Here is a 19170-nt window from a genome sequence, read left to right as displayed (position 1 = left end):
GTGTCGCTTCAATTCGTGGACGAGTTGGATTTTGTAAAAACGCAAACCAAAACCTTTCGACAAAATCTATCAAAAAGTGAAAGGCCACATATCCAATTCCTGTGCAAGATCGCTACGCTCTACAGCAACAACGACTTCTTCTGCACGCAATGTATTACATCCCTGTGGACACTTATTATCATTTAGAGCAAACGTAGTGAGAGAACGTTCCGTAGTTGGTCGAATTAATTGCTATAAGAACAGAACCAAGACTTTCAAAATTAATTTTGCACAATTTGGAAGCATTGATCAAGCCTCAGTCTGCTGTTGTTGTCAAACAACAACAGACTGACCAACCAAACTGAACAAAAATCAGTTGACAGCTGACAAAATGGCATCCAATTAAAAAGGCGTTGCTAACTTAAAGTTTTATACCTCTTAAAAAAGACCCTTTACATGTTCAAACAGATAGCCGGTGAAATCCGAATAGCATTCCATAACGGCAAATTTTTAATATTCTATATAAAACTAAAGTCTGCGAAAATTCCAATAAGTCGAGATAATCCGCAAAAGTTGGAAAGAATAAAACAGCGCATATATTTCAGGATCGACCACCGATTTTCAACAACAAAGCACTAAAATAAGTCTAATGAAATCTTTTCATCGACTTAGGATCGACATGTTAATAAATATGTAACTAATGCATAACGCTTATTGGCCACATTTTTCGAATATTGGGCGATCAAAATAGGAAAATTGTAATTTTACCTAGGATATGAACCGTACCATCTGGAGCTAGGAAAACTGTGTTGTAAATTCAGAAAAATAAAACAGGGAGTGACACATTTTATAGTAGACATAAAAAAAATTGCTAAATTATTATTATCATCTTCATTGCTTATTTATTATTAATTTTACCCTCTGAATCTAATTCAAATATTGAAAACCCATTAGATATTAATTCTGAATAACAAAAATTATTATTAATAACAAAAATGTCACAAAAATACCTTACATCGTGATTGAAATCTACATCCGACTAAGAAATGCCATCGGGTTACTCGAAATGTATTGTTCTTTGTTTCAACTTACTTATTTTTTAAAGGTTCTTATTACAGTTCTCTTTCTTCCATATGGATGCCATTTAAGTACATGAATATAATATACTAAACAAAAAGTGACAATATTTCAAATATGATTTTGACTTCATATTGCCACAATGATGTGTGTGTTGTATTTTCCATTGACTTTTTATCAAATTGAAAGCCGACGTATTATAAAGGTTAACCAAAAAACTTTGCTATTTCAGCTATTTAATTAGGAACGCCTGTTGACATTAATCATTTTAAACATCGTTTCTTACATAACGAACAGTATTGAACGTCTAGTTAGCTTCACTTTCACCTACTTTCTTTGACCTTCCGAAGCACCTTCAAGAATTACTTTGCAACGCGCCTCTTCGACGGGAAAGATTAGTTTAAGCAACGCGCTACTTTTACGATCTCTGTCTGTACCTCTTCTTCTCGTCCCTGTACATTTCCTTCATTAGTGATATTAATATGCAATACTGCGCGATTCGGCATGCGAAAACCATATCCCCAATGCCACCGCAAACGTCACATCCATACAAATGATTCGATAAACTTTACTAGACAATTATAATATATTATGTAATAGCTATGTCGTAGGCAAATAGCAACTTGGTAAATGAATAGAAATGGAAATGATTGAAGAGTAGACAATCTCATTATTTATCTCAGTTAGTTAGAATGAAAACAGAATTTGGCAAGTTCCTATATTTTTTGATCCTACAGAATTTTAACATACAAAACCTTATTTGGAATTGTTTTTCTATCTATTTTTCAAAAAGTATTACCTCACACCAATTTAAAAAATGCTGTATTTTTTAAAATAAAACATTAACTGACTAACCAAAAATGATCCATTTTATTTATATTCGTTGAATTAAATACTCGAGCTACCCAAAAATACATTTTTTTGTTATACCCCTGGTACACAAGCAAAATATGTTTCAAGGATACCATTTGGTTGATCGTTGTGGTCATCATATTATATTTTCATAAAATTTATCAAATTTAAATTTAGTCACAATTTGCCTACTAATAGTACACCGTGTGCCAAATAAAACGATCTGGAAACCCATAGGAGATACGAAAAAAAGTTTCCAACAAAAGTTTCTATTTTTGTCTATTTTTTTCGTTAAGGTGATCAACTGTAACTCTAACTTATTTCGTGATTTATCCACACGATCTTTTAAAGTGCCCCACAAAAGAAAGTCCATGGGTGTAAAATCATGACTTCGCGGCGGCCACGGTATGTCACCATTTCACCAATTATATTTTGGAATTAAAAATTAAAAAATTCTGTCCGTTTAAATAATAATATAATCTCGCACTACACTTTAACACTCCGATGGCACTTTTTTTTTCTTTAAAAACTTAATCTCTGTTGAATAATAGTGGCATTTTTTTTATTGTGCGTGCCAGACGTCCTAAAAATCACCTCATTTAGCCATAATTTTTTTTTTAAAATGTCCCTCTCAAAATGTTCGTCCATCATGACCATGCAGAAGTTTCGTCTGGGATCAAAATCATGGTGAAATAAAAATTAAATGGTAGAAATTTATAAGGTTTTATTTTATTGACTTTTAAAATACGTCGTAGGGCTCGCAAAGAATTTTCGGGAAATTCAGTAAAAGGGGTGTTATTTTAGCCCTGAAAAACTTACTTTGATACTCATTTAATACTAAGGATGCACTTTTACGATTGGTCCGGTAGCATTCATAAAATTTTAGCCGTTCCTGAGCAGAATATTGCGACCAACCATAAAACTGTAACTTCTTTAAAATAAAAATAAAATGCATACTAACAAAAAACTTGACAACTATGAACTTTTTAAATAGAAATATTAGAAACAAACAGAAATGTCAAAGCTTAATGCGTCAAAAAAAAAAGATTGTGATGTCATAGCCAACTACGTTTTTAAATATTTTAATATTTCTTTGTTGCTTTGATTTCAGATGATACGATCATTTTAAGAAGAACATTTTTACTAAACTTTAGGGACCGAATTATCGAACTGTTTTTAGTTAACTTTTTGTTTTATAGATTTATTTATTCAAATTTGTTACCTTGTTCAATTATTCATTATTTATTTATTTATATTGATTATTATTTATTTTTGTTATTGGATATTTTCAATCGAGATAATTAACTATTAAATGTTTCTTTAAATATGAATCCTGAAGTTTTATTAAATCTGTTAAATTGTGTAGTATAGAGTCGATTTTTTCCAAATTTCCACGTATTATATATTTTAAAGAAGTAGTATCCTGTCTCTGTTATTTAAAAAATTCCTAATATTGTCAACAAGTGACCTTATGTGATCAGCGTTAAATTCGAAAAGAATTTATACGGGTTTTATCTGGTGCTGATAGATGAAAAGATTTATTTATTCAAATTTGTTATATTGTTTAGTTAGCCTTTAAGCTTTAATTATTTATTTTCAATCAAGCTGGATAATTAACAATTTTCTACTCCCGTCTGTAAAATGCCTAATTTCCCAGCCACTTCGAACACTTTTTTCCAAGATATTTCCCAAGCCTGGTATTTTGACGTTTGTCAATTCTGACGGTCATGGAAAAATGTACCCAATAACTAACGGTAATGGACACCCTGTATTGTTGTGTTCTTTTATTCGAATTATAGTATTATTATTGTATTCTTTTACTCGTATATCTTGAAGTAGTATCATGTCTTTGCTATTTAAAAAATACTTAATATTGCGTGTGGGCTAATGTGGGCAGCTTTAAATTCAACAAGAATGTATACGTGTTATTTTAAACCTCGAATATCTCAAAAAGTAAGTAAAATTTAAATATATGATAATTTAAAAACTTCTATTAAATTTGAAAATCTTGAGATTTTGTTAATTTAATTCGCCAAAACGGCACCACCTATTTGAGACACCCTATATATGCTGAGGCGCATCTGTCACACTGAGTGAGTAGTGCATTATCTCCTTAGCCCGTGGTTAAATGTTCGTTGCAATACCTGAATCAGCAGTGTTACAACACAATTTTATATGGAGCAATCAAAATATGAAAAAAAAACACATAACCTCAATTTCTGCCCAAACTGCAAATGCAAAATTCAAATAGGAAAGTGACCTTTATTTTAACCACGGATTCCGAAAATGTCGGGGTATTCTATTTAAAATAACAAAGTTGATGTCGGGAGACACAACAAAATTATAATTTTTTAAATCTTCAGTAGAGTCCAAGAAATTCCTATGGGATCCCAGATCTTATAGTGGATCGTTTGATTTGGCACACGGTGTACATTCACCGAGAAACAATGTCACAACGTCAAAACAAGATCTGTGGCTAAAATCTGTAGAAAAAATTCGATCGCTCCCAAACCCGTGGCCAAAGTACCGAAAACGTCAGAAGTGGTTCGAGATCGTGAGTAACGAAACTCATATCTTAAAGTGACACTTTAAGCACGCTTAAACGGTGCACAGAAATTTTACAGTAGGGAGAAAAAATAAACTTATTAAAGGAAAACCAGTATACAGCGGCCGTCATTTGCGAATCTCAATAGGAAGGGTCTATAGGCCAAAAAAAATTGGGAAACGATTGTGTAATTTTTTCATGTTCTATACGAATTCCATATTTTTTCGAGATTGGGTTAAAATAACGATTTCTTTTTTTGCTCTTTTAAATATACTACGGTAGGTGGACCAACCACCTACCGTATTTGGCAAAACATGATGATGATCATGAATATATTTCCAAATAAAACAACACAGTTTTTATAACTCAGTTAACTCTAAGGTGGTCAGGTTCATCAGTTTCCACTTTCCAGGTAAAACGCAATTTTCGATTAGTTGTAAGCATAAAGGAATTCGATTTGCACGAGAAAAACCCAATCATTATCTAACCTACTTTCATTGCAGCTTTATGCATTAATTACGCCACACTCGCAATGCAACAAATGTTATAACAAATCATGTAGTCGTTCAATAAACGCATTTTCCCAGAAACGACGCAAAAGTAAACCATTGATATCGAAATACTTATTCTTGCGAACCGAACGAACAAGACCTTTATGAATAAAAACGTATGATCTTATTGTTTTCAATATACCCCGACATTTGTTAGATTGTGGTCAGAGGATTCGAATTGAGTCAATTGCATATCACTTAACATTATTATACCCTGATGTAAAATATCCGTAAGAAAAGGAAATCCTCAGTAAAAATAAATAAGAACTAAAAGTTCAGATTTTTGATCATTTGATAAAAACACGGTGTTGTCCAAACAATTGTCATGTCGAAATATATAATTTCGTGAAAATCTGAACATTTAGTTCTTATTTATTTTGATAAATGGATCAAGTAAAAGCCACCTCAATTCAAATCATCAGTACAAAATACATCTTACTTTTTTTTACTTACTTACTGTTGTAAGAAACTGAATTGATATTGTGTAACCACTGGAAACAGTTACGATGTAGGTTTACCCAATCAATAACTACACATTTTAGTTTGGATCATTTATTTTTAGAAATAAAAAGATGCTGCTTTCGCATTCATATGTTACTTTTAAGATGGAAGAAAATGTTGAATCTTATTTTAGGTAGCTCCTTTTATATTTTCTAATAGCTCCTCCTTACATACCTGTTTAAGTTTAATTTTCAAAATAACTATACAGAATGAGGACGAAAAGTTGTTAAATGAATGAATTAATTAAATTATAGGAACTTTCCAAAAATATATGTACAGACTGTTTGAGAGTGATTTCTTGATAAAAAATATGAAAAAAGTTTTTTCAAAGGGCTAAATTGAAAAAAAATGTTTCTGTTAATACGTATCTGAACAAATTTACATATTTGTTATTTGATGTATTAAAAGGGAAATTTAGCCCCAATAGACTAAAATTATCAAGTCCATTGGCGTCCATAACACAAAGTACGCTAGAAGAAATGTTGGAAATGTCACCATCTCAATTGACGAATTATTAAACTACCAACTCAAGGTAAAATTCTGGAAACACCGGATTTAAGTCAGGGAAATTAGATGGCCAGTGAATTTGCTCGCCTCTTATAATCTAATTTTCACCGTTATTCAAATGATTTGTAACTAAAATAAAGAGGTGCTTCTTGGTGCACATAGGAATATCTTATAAGAGAACGGGCAATTCTTGTTGAAGAAACGCTAAGTAGGATTCGCGGTTTGTTGTTAAAATTAAAAAAAAGGAATAATTACATTGTCGCCAACAATACCCAGTGTTACATGTAAATAAAATTGTTCATGGTGGCAACATTGTACCTAGACATGGGGATTTTCGTCATATATATATATTAGTGTTTTCGGAGCGCGAGCATTGAAGATGCCAAGTGAAATTTTGGCGAAACGTCTGGAGGATTCCAGTCGGATGCAGGATTCCAGTCGGAGTTCAACGAGCGAACGGATGATATCCCGGAATATAGTGTCATCACATTTTTCCATCCGTGAATCAATACGTGCGAATATATATATATATATATATATATATATATATATATATATATATATATATATATATATATATATATATATATATATATATATATATATATATATATATATATATATATATATATATATATATCGGGATATCATCCGTTCGCTTGTTGAACTCCGACTGGAATCCTGCAGACGTTTCGCCAAAATCTCACTTGGCATCTTCAATATACTTGATATATACTTGATAAGTTTAATCTATTAGGGCTAAAATAAAAAATAAATATGAAGTGAATATTTTTGTATTAATAAAAAAGTTTTTTTTCAGTTTCAGTGTCTTGAAAAACCTTTTTTACATTTTTTTAACAAGGATTCGTCCTCTAAAATATATTCATCAATTTGACCCTAAATATTTCTACTCTAATAAAAATGATAATGTAAAACTGAAAGACTAGATTTAGAAACTATTTACTAAGAATTCCAAATTTTCTAGCTTTTCATGAAATTTCTAATTTACCCCATAAGCATAGTGTGCGAAACAGACACGACTTTTTTACTGTTTATTGGGAAACAAATATAACAAGAGCGTACATACTACATATAAAAAATAACAATGCCTTTTGAACGGGGATTTTAAAATTATTGCAACATAGGATGCACAGAAGAAATAGTCAACACTAAGAATAACATTCGATACTAACAATTATTTTGACAATAATTATTCTGATATACGCCATGTTGTATATAAACAAATTCAGAAAAATATGATTCAAAGCAAACGAGCAAGCAGGTAAAAATCAAAGCGTTGTAACTCAGCTAAACAAGTTTCTGATTACAATGGATGCCTTATCGACATTATGCGATACAGCACTTTGCTTTTCTCTTGCTTATATGCTGCAGCCTTAGAGATTTTATTGGGAACGAATTGTGCAAGAAGCTAAAATATCTTCAATTTAATTGTAGCCACATTGTCATAACATATTAAGATTAAAAGGTTGTTGTTGTTGCTAATGAAATTTTTGTATCCAGATGAACACTATTAGCTAAAATCTGAGGCGTAAACTCACCTGGAGTCCAGTAGAAACTAAAGGCGCTGCGCAAGCTGTGGCCAGTAACACACTTAAAACACACGCGGAACTAACGAAACACTTCATATTGACTAGACTGGGTTAATAGTTCTGCAAAAGAAAAACAATCAATTAAAAATGGGAACCTTGAAATAACCCTTCGCCCATAGTCTTCCCTGCACCATGGAAGTCGATGTATGACCGTCAGATATATCCGAATGTTTTTTTAATTTAAGAAACATACATGCATCGGATGCATTAACATTTTCATTTTCATTTACATATCGATTAACGTTTCGGCTAATCCGATTTTAATGTCCGTACTTAATGAATTGCGACTAATTCGTATACCAGGTGAGCAACAACAATGCCAATTGATAATACTAAGGAAATGTTTGTTTAAGTTAAATGTCATTGTTTGATAATAAAAAATAACACTTTCGACAAAAAAATATCATTATTTTCTCATTGTTCTCGTTCAGACTCATAAAATCTAATACGATGAAAACTTTATAACATTCCATATACGTCGATGTCAATTAATTTATGTTTCTTAAGTTAAATCTAAAATCTTTTCATACATTTTACTATACTTTTAATTATATTTTTAAATTTTTATTTAATTTAATTTAATTTTTATTTATTTAACTTTTTTTTAAGGATTCGTAAATAGAGATCCAAGATCCAGAATCTTCTACGATTTACTTTTACCCCCGATTTCTAATATAAATAAAGATTGTAATTTCATCTTTAGAAACCTCCATGGAACTGATGTTTGCTCTGTATTTTAAAAGTTTTTCTGAACATAAAAACTTTAAAATGTTCCTGCGTAAATGAGTCATTTCCTTTTTAGGTAAGCAATATAAACCTGCAGAAATACGTCTACGTAATATAATATACATTCAATAAAATAATTGCCAAACTCCATGTAATTTTTCTTATAATCTAGATAACCTAATTACAATATACTGTGGAGGCAATTGATATAACCCAATACTGAGCTAAAATCTTAACATTACATAACTCAATAAGTTTGATAAACGCCACTTTAGTCACGAGGTGTCTGTGTTGATTGTTGTCAAAATACTCCTGTTTTTAATATTAAAATACTTGATGTTGTAAAAAATTTGTAAGTTATGAGTAACGCTTGACGTGAGTTGATTTTTCAATTTTTAAGCGAACGAATAAAGAAAAAGAACCCTTGTTTTTCTGGAATAACTTTTTTCCACACGATAATTCATTATATTCAGAAATTTGTATGGAATTTGGCTAGTTTCAGTTCTAATATTACTGGTTTCGGTTATTCCAAAGTTCGGAAAGTGAACATTTCTTGATGATTTCTTTTTATTCTTATATGATTGCAAAGGCTTTTAAAGGGCAAAAATTTAAATTTCTTTAATTACTAAGAATTTTTATTTACAATCTGACAGCGCAAAGGCGAATTAGGATTTTGTAAATTTTTGACGATAAACTTTTACATCCAAAGTTAATAGAAAACATATCATCATAATTAATTGAACTTGAGTTTATAAATTTTATTAAATGATGACACAAAGACGCACTTTTATGTGCAGTAATTGTGAAGTTCTATTTTGATCAATTTGGAGGTCATAAATAACCACCCTGTGCATTGTCAGAATAAAATAATTGTAATACTCTATAAAACAAATTTTTCCAATTTTAGACTATACAATTACAATGCAGGCTGTATTTATGAATATGCTTATATTTGCAAATTAACTCCAAAATTTACATTTTCTTCTCTAATTCGGTCCTGCATCTGCTAACTGCGGCACAATCCTTCTATAGTAAAAGGCCGTCCGCATTCAAATTTCCCAATACCCTAAGAGAAAGTATATCAAAATATTTTATTCATATAAAGACAATAACCTTCACTCTAAAAATGCAGGTCGCTATATTCAAAAACCACAGAAATTTCTCTGGTTGGTGGAAAAAAATACTGACATCTTTGCGAAATGAAAGCGTAGATAATCGGTGATGCATAGAAGACGGCGACAAAAATATGTTTCTATGAAATTCAACGTTCTAAAATGGGAATTAATTGCAATATCCTCCCAAAAAAAAAGTAATTAACCAATTCCGCTTGTGAAGTTTACAACTAAATCTAATTAAGAATTCCACTTAGGAAATTACGCGTTATTTTACTGCAATTCACAATGGTCGAGCGTATCAGAAATTGTAAAGATAAATGCTTAAAAGTCTGATAACCTTGTTGCGAAATAACCATGAAATTTGTATAATATTTTTGATTGCCTAAAAAATTGGCTAATTTCTGGGATACTAAGAACTCAGATGAGCATGCAATTGTAACTATTTAAAGTAATTCTACTATTAATTTAAACTATTTAGCCTATTAACTAAAAAAATATTAATATTGCTGCGAACCTCAATAAATCATTTAATCCAAACACAGAATTATTTAATTTCTTTAATTAAATTTGTTAATTAATATATAAAATTCATCGAATATCAATAAATGATTTAATTAAAAATTTAGATAAAAATTAAAATTACACCATCAATTTAATTTTTTAACTGAATTTGTTTTAATTTAATTTTTGTGTTTTATACGCAAATTGAATGTAATCCTAACCCACACATGTCATGATAAACGATCCCATAAACTCATCAGAATTATTATGAGAAATCCAGCAAGCAGTAGTAGGCAGTTCCGATAAAAATTAAACCCCTTAACGAAGTAAAGAATCAAAATTTGATTTAAATAGAAATAAATTCCATAGATGTTGGAAAAAAAACATTGCTTAAACTATGAAATAATAACGACACTAAACTAGACAGAACAAACGCACCCCATATTTTTCAAGTAATCGTCACGATATCATTTATTAAAATTTGTATTTTGAAATGGGTTTCTTAATGCTGCCGAAAAACTAAAAACGTCTTAGTAGCGTAGGTTGTCGTATACACTGCTGTAATTCTGGGGTGATGATACTAAACGTATACAAGAGGACATAAGACCTATGGTCCTGTCAGATCCTTCCCTTGCCTTAATTTCTAACACTGACACAAATTTTCACCACACTTGACAAATATCACCTAAAATTTTTGGCTTTGGACTGACAAAATGCAGCCTCTTCCTACTCCAACTCCAAAAATTTTGTCGTCAAACCTCTAAACAATTGCTGCTTGAACAAATAAAAAAGTGAACGTGAATTTAATGCGCAGCCGGCCAGAACAACCGTACGAAATAAAAACTGTCGAATGACTTCGACTAAAATTTCATAAATAGTCGCACAACGTGCGATGTGCTCGAAGTGGAGGTGAAAAGAAGTTTTCATTGAAACATTATTGGACCTAGACCCATTAAAAATATATGTAGTCTCGTATTATGACATTTAAGTTACATTATGATAATTGTTTAGGCAATTTTAATTGGATGAGCTTAACGAACTGTTTCTAGCCTTATTTTTAAATTTCAAGGATTTTTTAAAAAAATCTGGGCATGTTGACCAATTTACATATATTTTATTAGTCAAAAATGTTTATCATATTTCTTAGAACTAGAACAAAGAGGTCTCAAACATTTTCTAACACTCTAAAGGTTGTGTTTATTTCGAAGATTTTTTTTGAGGTTTTTTAAGCATAGTGTATCCTTAAATTCTGCAAATAATTCTGAGTAAACTATAAATAGTTTCTAAAGAATTAAGCTTTTTCTTTACGATCTACACAAAAACCTATAGCAAAAATTTCCCTGTTACCACAAAATCTCACTAAATGTCTTGTTAACGGCCATATGTTTATTAAGAGAATTTATTATACGCTCATTAATTACTTCCAACGTGATGCAGATTTTCTCGTAAATACCATCCTGACGCGCTTTTATTGTACAAAAATGTACAGCGTGTCCCAGATTATAAGGGACACAGGAGATTTTATGCCCGAAGGGAATTGAAAACTGTCAAATAGCAGATTCCTTTGGTTTTTTTCAATTTATCTTTATCACTTTTATAAATTTTATATGTACCGCATTTTTTTTTGCATTTTTATTTTTTGAGAAATTTCCACTTTCAAAATATATGCAAAAAACTGTTTGAGTGTTTTATTTCTCAATATGTTTTATTAGAAGGTTTAATGCCATTTTTTGTTATCTATTCTTATCCATATTGTGTTGCAAAATCTTAATGTCTTCCAGTAAAAGCAATTCTTATTTAATATATTATAAATTTTGATGCATATGCATATGCAGTTTTATTCAATATTTATTTTATTAAATAATAAATATTATAAAAATAATAAAACTATTTATAGAATAAAGCGCCAGGTTTTCAGCATTTATCTAATTTAACTAAAAATATATATATTTGCTTTCTATCATAACTGGTAGAAATCTGTAATATCTAATAAACTCTTAAAGTAACAGCTGTTTTAATTTGTTTCCTCAAAGTATCTGTATGACTGATCAAATTCAAAAATTTGGTATTTATTAACGAATATATATAACAGGTAGGTAGGAAAATATCTTCTTAAAGAATGGTTTCTTGTGTTTTGTAATGCAAAGCAAATATTCTTCCGTTGAACATGTTCAACCAATGCAAATTGCAAACTATATGAGACACGCTCTGATATCTACGTATTCAAAAAATAAAGCTCTAGCACGAGTTTTGGATTTTTTGTATTCTCCGATTGCTAAAAACAATTAAAAACGGACCATGGTGGAAAAAATTGAAACTGAATTGACAATATCAAGGAATCACAGATCATAACTGTAGTTTTACTATTCATGTAATGCTCATGTGGCTAAAGGGATTTTCAAATAGAACGAGCCTAGTTAAACAAATGTCAATATGATTAGCAAAATTCAATTTTAAATAAAAAAATAAATTCCAAATTTCTGGCAGATTGTTTTAAATTTATATTATTACTGTCTAATGACAGAGAGATTATCTCCTTGATTTCCACTACAAAATAGTTTTAGTTAGTTTAATGGAAAGTTGTTTATCTTTTCCCCATAATATTACGTCAAAGTTAAATGTGACTTTGTTGATAAATCTGGACAAGTTTTTTTTAAATATCTATGCAGACGTTGTTGCGATTTGTAGATTATATATAGATTTATATTTATTTCTACTATGCAACGTTCTGAAAGTTGTGTTTTTGTATGTTTTTTCAAATTTAGCTCCATATATTTTCTTAAGTATTTCAATGTTATTGCAAAGCGGACTTAACCGTCCAAGCGATAGACTATTAAACAAATTGCACAATGATTTATTTATTGACACACAGACAATTTTATTGGTCATTGTTGTCGGTATAACACAAAAATGCTCGGACAAAGGCCAGGCCAAAGTAAAAGGGTTTAATGCAGTATCGCATGTAGGTAGGTGGTTCACACAATCACTTTCAACGTCTACTACGATAATGTCTCTTGAAACAGTATTGACTCATTTTTGCGATTAATACCCGGTTTTGCGTAATTTAGGTCTTTCGAATAATTTAACGGGTAACATTTTAATTGCGAAGCAAATAATGCAACAATCTACTCTGCTTCGGCACTGGGTTACACGTAAAACAATTTTCGTGTGTCTTTAATGTTAACGTTGCAGCGCATATTATTAAAACGCACAACATAATATTAAATTAATATAAGTTATGCTAAATTAATGTAAGTTAATAATGAATTTTCTACCTAAAAAGACCCATCGCTGCGATACTAACGTATTCAGAACCATCTTCATTTGCTTTAAAATATGGAAGGCTAAGATGAAGAAGACAAATCGCTAAAATGGGTCATAAAGTCGTTCTGTAACTAAACTTTTTTAAATAGCCAGGAACTGAACCCCCTTGGAAATAAAGAAGACTATCTGTCAAGACACAGACAGGAATTTTGAAGAAAAAATCTCTAGTCTCTGAAGTATTACGAGAATATACAAAACAATAGACGAAAGTTAAATTTCTGACGATATGGGTGATTCCGTTGTAATTGTTACTTTTTCAGTTAACATTTCTAAGATTTTAAAACTTCTTTAAAAAATTTTATCCATATTATTCACCTATTTTACTGTAAAAATAAAAACCTGAAAGGAGTCTACTACAATTTCAAATAAATATCAAATTTCAAACTTCCGCGGCGCTGTGATAAAATAATTTTGAGTTCAAAAATCATAAACATTATTTCATCAACTCCATGTTTGTAAACAGTACTCAGATGACGTACTTTCCACAGACAAAAGTTATTGAACCGGAATAATAACTTAAAACATTAACCAAAATGTGGTTTAAATCATTGATTGCGACAAAATAAATAAGAATTTTATATATAAATTGTAGAAATGGAAATGATACGGTACTGACATTCAGCTTATATATTGTAGGCTCATTCTGAATGACAAATTATATTATATATAAATCCGATGAAATATGTTCTTGATCATCTAATTAATACAAAAAAATCTTTCTCATGTTTTCCATAATTTTTTATCATCATTGCAAGTTTTAGTATAGTTAGCCTATATTACATGAACTATGCTGTTTTTTCACAATTATTACCATTATTGAGAAATGGTAATATATTTCTTTCTATTTTTTTAGTTATCTTAATACAGAAATTAAGAATAAAGTTTCGCAAAAACGAAATTTTATATTTTGAAAGATATTATTAAATTATTTTAATTATAAATTTAAAATAATTAAATACTAATAAAATTAAAAAAAAAAAAACAAGGAAATGTTCACATCTGCTTGGAGCGGGATGATTAGGAACGCGTCCTAAAATATCACATCACTTCTAGCTAAGCATCCTCCATTGTGTCAAGAAATAAGCGTGGCAACAAAATTCGCGGTGATTTGGTGGAATCAAATGAGCCATTACATTTAATTTAATTAAACGGCTCATGAAAATTTGCCTAATTACGAATATCTATAACTTCGATGCTGATTTTCGAGTTAAAACTTCATTCTGTTTAAACGGTGTTTGTTATTGCGTAGTCCCAATTTTAAAATAAAAACAAAATTTGATAAAGTGGCCACGTTTCCATAGCAACGCAATTTATCGTTTAAACTCTGATACAACGCATAAACCAACCACCAACTGGCTAAAAATTTAATACCGGCAAAAAAAAATTACAGTTATAGCTGGTTAAAATTAAACAGCTTTTTGGGTGGCCAACTTGTTCTGCGTTCAGATTATAATCCAACTTGGGTTGTAACCGCAATGATGACGAATATTTTTGAAAAATATTTTTCGTCCCGAGCATGCATCGTTTGTGTGCTCACTAAATTTTCCTTACTTTTGGATATAATGGTAATTTATAGTAACGTTTATTATTTATGGTACAACATAAAATACAACAAGAAAAACACTAATTGCCGGTGTATTAGGTTATTGCGCAAGATAAGTTCTGTTCTACATACACGAGAGTACTTAACTAACAAACTAGTTGAACAAAATGTACAAAGAATAATTAATCAATCAATCAAGGATCTCATCAATAATTTTCTATAATTTTAAATAATGAATGAATGAATGAACAAGGAAAAATCATATAATAGAGAGATGAAAACTCAAAAACTGGAATTGCTACAGTAAGGAGAAGAAGATCACATTTTCTGACAGAAGTTTCTTTTTATTTCTTTTTAAATGTCAAAAGTAGTCAATTAGTTGGTGATTCAATATGATGAGAACGATTTTTAAAAAAATGCTATTGTTAACGGGCTTTTCCATAAATTTGAATGATACACCCAAATTTAATTTTGTGTTATTTTTTGCTGTCCTATAGTTAAAGGGCAAAATCGAGTAATGGATTTGAGTGTCACCTGCGGACAGATGATGCTGACAAAAAAGGCATTGAGGAAAGCAAGATGTGTAAATACCAAATGACAATGGGCACAATATACTTCCTTGTGGAACTCCAGTGGCTACGACAATTCAAAAGATTGCTATCCACTTTAACTTGCTCGATCCTATTACTTAAAAAGGATCGATTCTTGCCAAAACCCATATGAGGTAAAAAAACGATTACAACCGCATAATTTAAAAAATCAAAAGCTTTTAAGAAATCTACCAATACCAGAGTTGTACAGCTGTTGCCAATTCGAAAAACAGATTGCTTTTCCGGTAATAGAAAAAATTGATTAATACGCTTAAGAATTTGAGTGTCTATTTTTGGCATGGTGAGCAGTACACTCACAGACCTAAAATAACTGTAATCAGTACGATAACTTATTTTAGAATGGGATATAACAATGGCCTGCTTCCAGCATACAGGAAAATTGTGATTTTTCAGACACTCATTTACTATGTGAGTAACGAATTCACAAATGTGAAGGACAACAAAGTCCAACCAGTGTAATATTTAAACCGTCTGAAACAGACGCTTTATTTTTATTTTTTCTTTTTGGAATTCGATCCACTTCCACGAGAGTAAATGGGAGTAAGGGAAGGTTCAATGCGTCCAAGGGAAGGTTCAATATAGTTGAGTTCAAGAAAAAGTCATTTTAGGCCGCAAATGCGTTAATTATTTTGGCTTTTGTCGTCAAAATTATCAGAATAAATAACTCCTATACTTATTTGATCATAGCTTGTAAATATTAAATCAATAAGTAAAAAACTCGATATTAATACTAATGTAAATCCAAATTTTAATCACTTTCATAATCATCTCAACCAACCAAACTGTTCAAAACGACGCCAAAATACTTACGCGGTTTTCAATAACAAGCAAAACTTACATCCATTTAAAAAAATCTAATTATTATAATGGAGCGTTTTAAAATTAGACATATTTTTCATATAGGTACATCATTTACAAAGTATGAAAATATCGGACTAGTAGGAAGCAAAGAAATGATTTGTATTGGTCTCTAGTTATCTTGTCATGGACTTACTACTAACTTACAATTTGATCATAGTTTATAAAGATAAAATCAATAAGTGCAAAACCAAATTTTAATCACTTTGATATGATTTTCCAAAGAAACTCAGCCTGTAATACTATTTAAAAATCTTCTAGATTCCTCCTACACGAAACATATCATTGCAGCTATACAGCTATAGCCAGTTCGAAAACCAGGTTACTTTTACGACAATAGAAAAAATTGATTAACTTGCCCAAGAATCTGAGTGTATATTTTTGACTTGGTGGGTAATTCACTAACAGGCCTAAAATAACTGTAATCAGTAGGACTACTTATTTGAGGAACGGGTAAAACAATGCCTTGCTTCCAGCATGCAGGAAAACAGTGTTTATGTGAACAATGAATTCACAAATGTGGGGACAACAAAGTTCAATCAGTTTAATATTTAGACCATCTGAAACAGGCATCTCAGTTTTTTTATCATCAAAATGTATCACCAAAATATATTGTAGCATGGAATTGATAGTTTCAATTTCAGTTCAGTTCTGAAGAAGTCAACAGGATGATTGGCAAAACGTTCGATAAATCAACAACTGACGCAAGAGTAATCCAGAAGATTTGTAAATAGTACTTTTATATGATATTTCACCTGTGTCTACCAAAAAAAAAGCATGAATTCTTTTCCACTTCATAATCTTTAAAAAAATAATAATTGAATTCTCCGTAGTGCAGCGCTTTCAACAGCCTATTGTCTATAGGCCACTACCCCATTTAATATAGTCGAGTAATAAGAAATAAAATAAAAACACGAAGAAACGCCATACTTCATGTCCAACATAATACGACATTCTCTCCATCACGTTCCGAAGGTGCGGTCAGTATGCAACGCCTACTATATTCATCAGCTTTTTTTTTGTAAAAACTTGCAAGAACACCTACTCCCTCGCAATCGTGCCGCTTGATATTTGCTGTGCATTTTTTGACATTGTTTGGTGAAAAAAATTAAACTTTTTTTCAAATATTAAAATATTAATTTTTTGTAAAAAAGTGTTTATTGTCAATTCACCACGAAAACAATATAGTCGTTCAAAGAAAAAAGAGCCTTAAAGTTCCAAGCACGGTTCCAAGTATTATCAAACAAAAATACAGCATTCGTGTGGCAAATCTAACTCAAGCCTGGATGGATTTACACTATTCGATCTGTGTGAACTAAATGATTGTGACGTGATATTAAAAATAAACTTAAAAGTGAAAAAGCTTCAAATACAGCAACCAAAATCTGCAATGTTGGGCTTCATATGCCTGGTAGAAAGCGAAACACATGAAATAGTAAAACGGAAATTTGTAGACTGCTTTGTAACGATGGCGGAAATTTTCACCAACAACAAATTTAATAAAAGTCAATCAAAATAAAATAAAAATTTCCGAGGAAAAATGTAAAAAGTTCAAATCACAAATTGACAAAAGTTTAGTTTGCTTTTAGTTAGGCAATTAACTAGAGACAAATACAAATTAGTTTCTTGCTTGTTTCTATTCTGGTTGTTTCGTACTTTGTAAATGATGTATGGACTTTTTAAAATGGATGTAAGTTTTGATTTTTAGGGAAAACCGCCCAGTTTTGATATTTCAATAGTTGCGTTGGTTGATATGATTGTTTCTAACATGTCTGTCCAAACAAGCCGTTCATTCCTGTACAAGTTAAATTAGTTCCTCTTAGCATTGGAAACAGAAAACAAGTAAATCCAATCAGAAATGAACAATTCCACAAATATAAAATAAGTAAAAATAGTAAATGATAACAATAATTTTTTACTCCCGGCTGTAAAATGTCGAATTATACACCGATCTAGCCTGCGGGAAACGTCACTTTACCACGGAATTTTACCGCACGGGTTTGGGAGCAATCGGATGTTTTTGGAGATATTACCCACGCGTTGAATGTTGACGTTTGTCAATTCTTACGGTCATGTCAGTGAATGTATTCGTGTTGTTTAGCGAAAATGTACCCAAAAACTAACGGTCGTAGAAAAATGATAGTGTGCAACACGTTCGGTAAACTGTATAAATCACTCGTTTATTAACCACTCGCTCCGCTTGTGCCAAATAATCTCGTGAGTCAAATGCCGTTTGCCGCACTATCTCAGTAAGGCTCGTACATGGGGTGCACTATTATTCTATGGTATAATTAGCAACGCAAGTATAAACTGAAACAGTTTCAGTTAAGCTCTGAAGAAGTCACCAGGATGATTAGCGAAACGTCAGCAAGTTCCGTTCATCAATAACCGAGGAGGAATCCAGAAGATCTGTATATAGTATTACAGTAGCTTGTGGAAATTTCTTTGAAAAAAAAAACTATTTGAATTAAATTCAAAGATTTTATGCAAAAAATGGAAAAAACTTGGAAAATAAGTTGGAAATAGAAAAACAAAAATTAATTAAAAATGAAATGAGGCAATTGTTAAAGACACAACCATCGGTATGACATCGTTCATGGTTGCAATAGATTTGTGGATAATGGGAGTTACCAATATAAAGATATTAGCAGGCTTTCAATACGTGCCACCGAAATTAACAATAAATTAACAATTTTATTATAGCCGTTGTAGATGTAATTTTTACACACGAAGAAATATACCACTAGATTCATCCTTGACAATTGACACGCCAAAACCGCATTACCGACGTTTCACAACCTTTCTAGCCTAATGCTCCACTGGGTGTTACGCCAAAGTTAATTCAACGTCTGTTGGAAAATTAATACAGT

General features: G+C 30.9%; 1 protein-coding gene across 4 annotated transcripts in view; it reads right to left on the bottom strand.

Annotated features, from left to right (window-relative positions):
• Nucleotides 1–19170, bottom strand: part of LOC132704269 (uncharacterized) — a 44390-nt gene that overhangs the window by 17736 nt on the left and 7484 nt on the right. The window contains exons 1-2 of one of the 4 annotated variants that reach the window (XM_060674141.1): nucleotides 10600–10824; nucleotides 7572–7682 (exon numbers count right to left, since the gene is read on the bottom strand). In XM_060674141.1, coding sequence (XP_060530124.1) covers nucleotides 7572–7658 — 87 coding nt within the window. In that variant the 5' untranslated portion in view covers nucleotides 7659–7682; nucleotides 10600–10824. Of the gene's footprint in view, nucleotides 1–7571; nucleotides 7683–10599; nucleotides 10825–19170 lie in introns of those variants that run through there. The other 3 variants (XM_060674139.1, XM_060674142.1, XM_060674140.1) reach the window with 3 other exon arrangements.

Source organism: Cylas formicarius, unplaced genomic scaffold, assembly GCF_029955315.1.
Source record: "Cylas formicarius isolate icCylForm1 unplaced genomic scaffold, icCylForm1.1 PGA_scaffold_7__23_contigs__length_41026272, whole genome shotgun sequence".
NCBI classification, from domain to species: domain Eukaryota; kingdom Metazoa; phylum Arthropoda; class Insecta; order Coleoptera; family Brentidae; genus Cylas; species Cylas formicarius.
The sequence above is the reverse complement of the archived record's forward strand: the minus strand, read 5'-3'. Positions and strand labels throughout refer to the sequence as shown.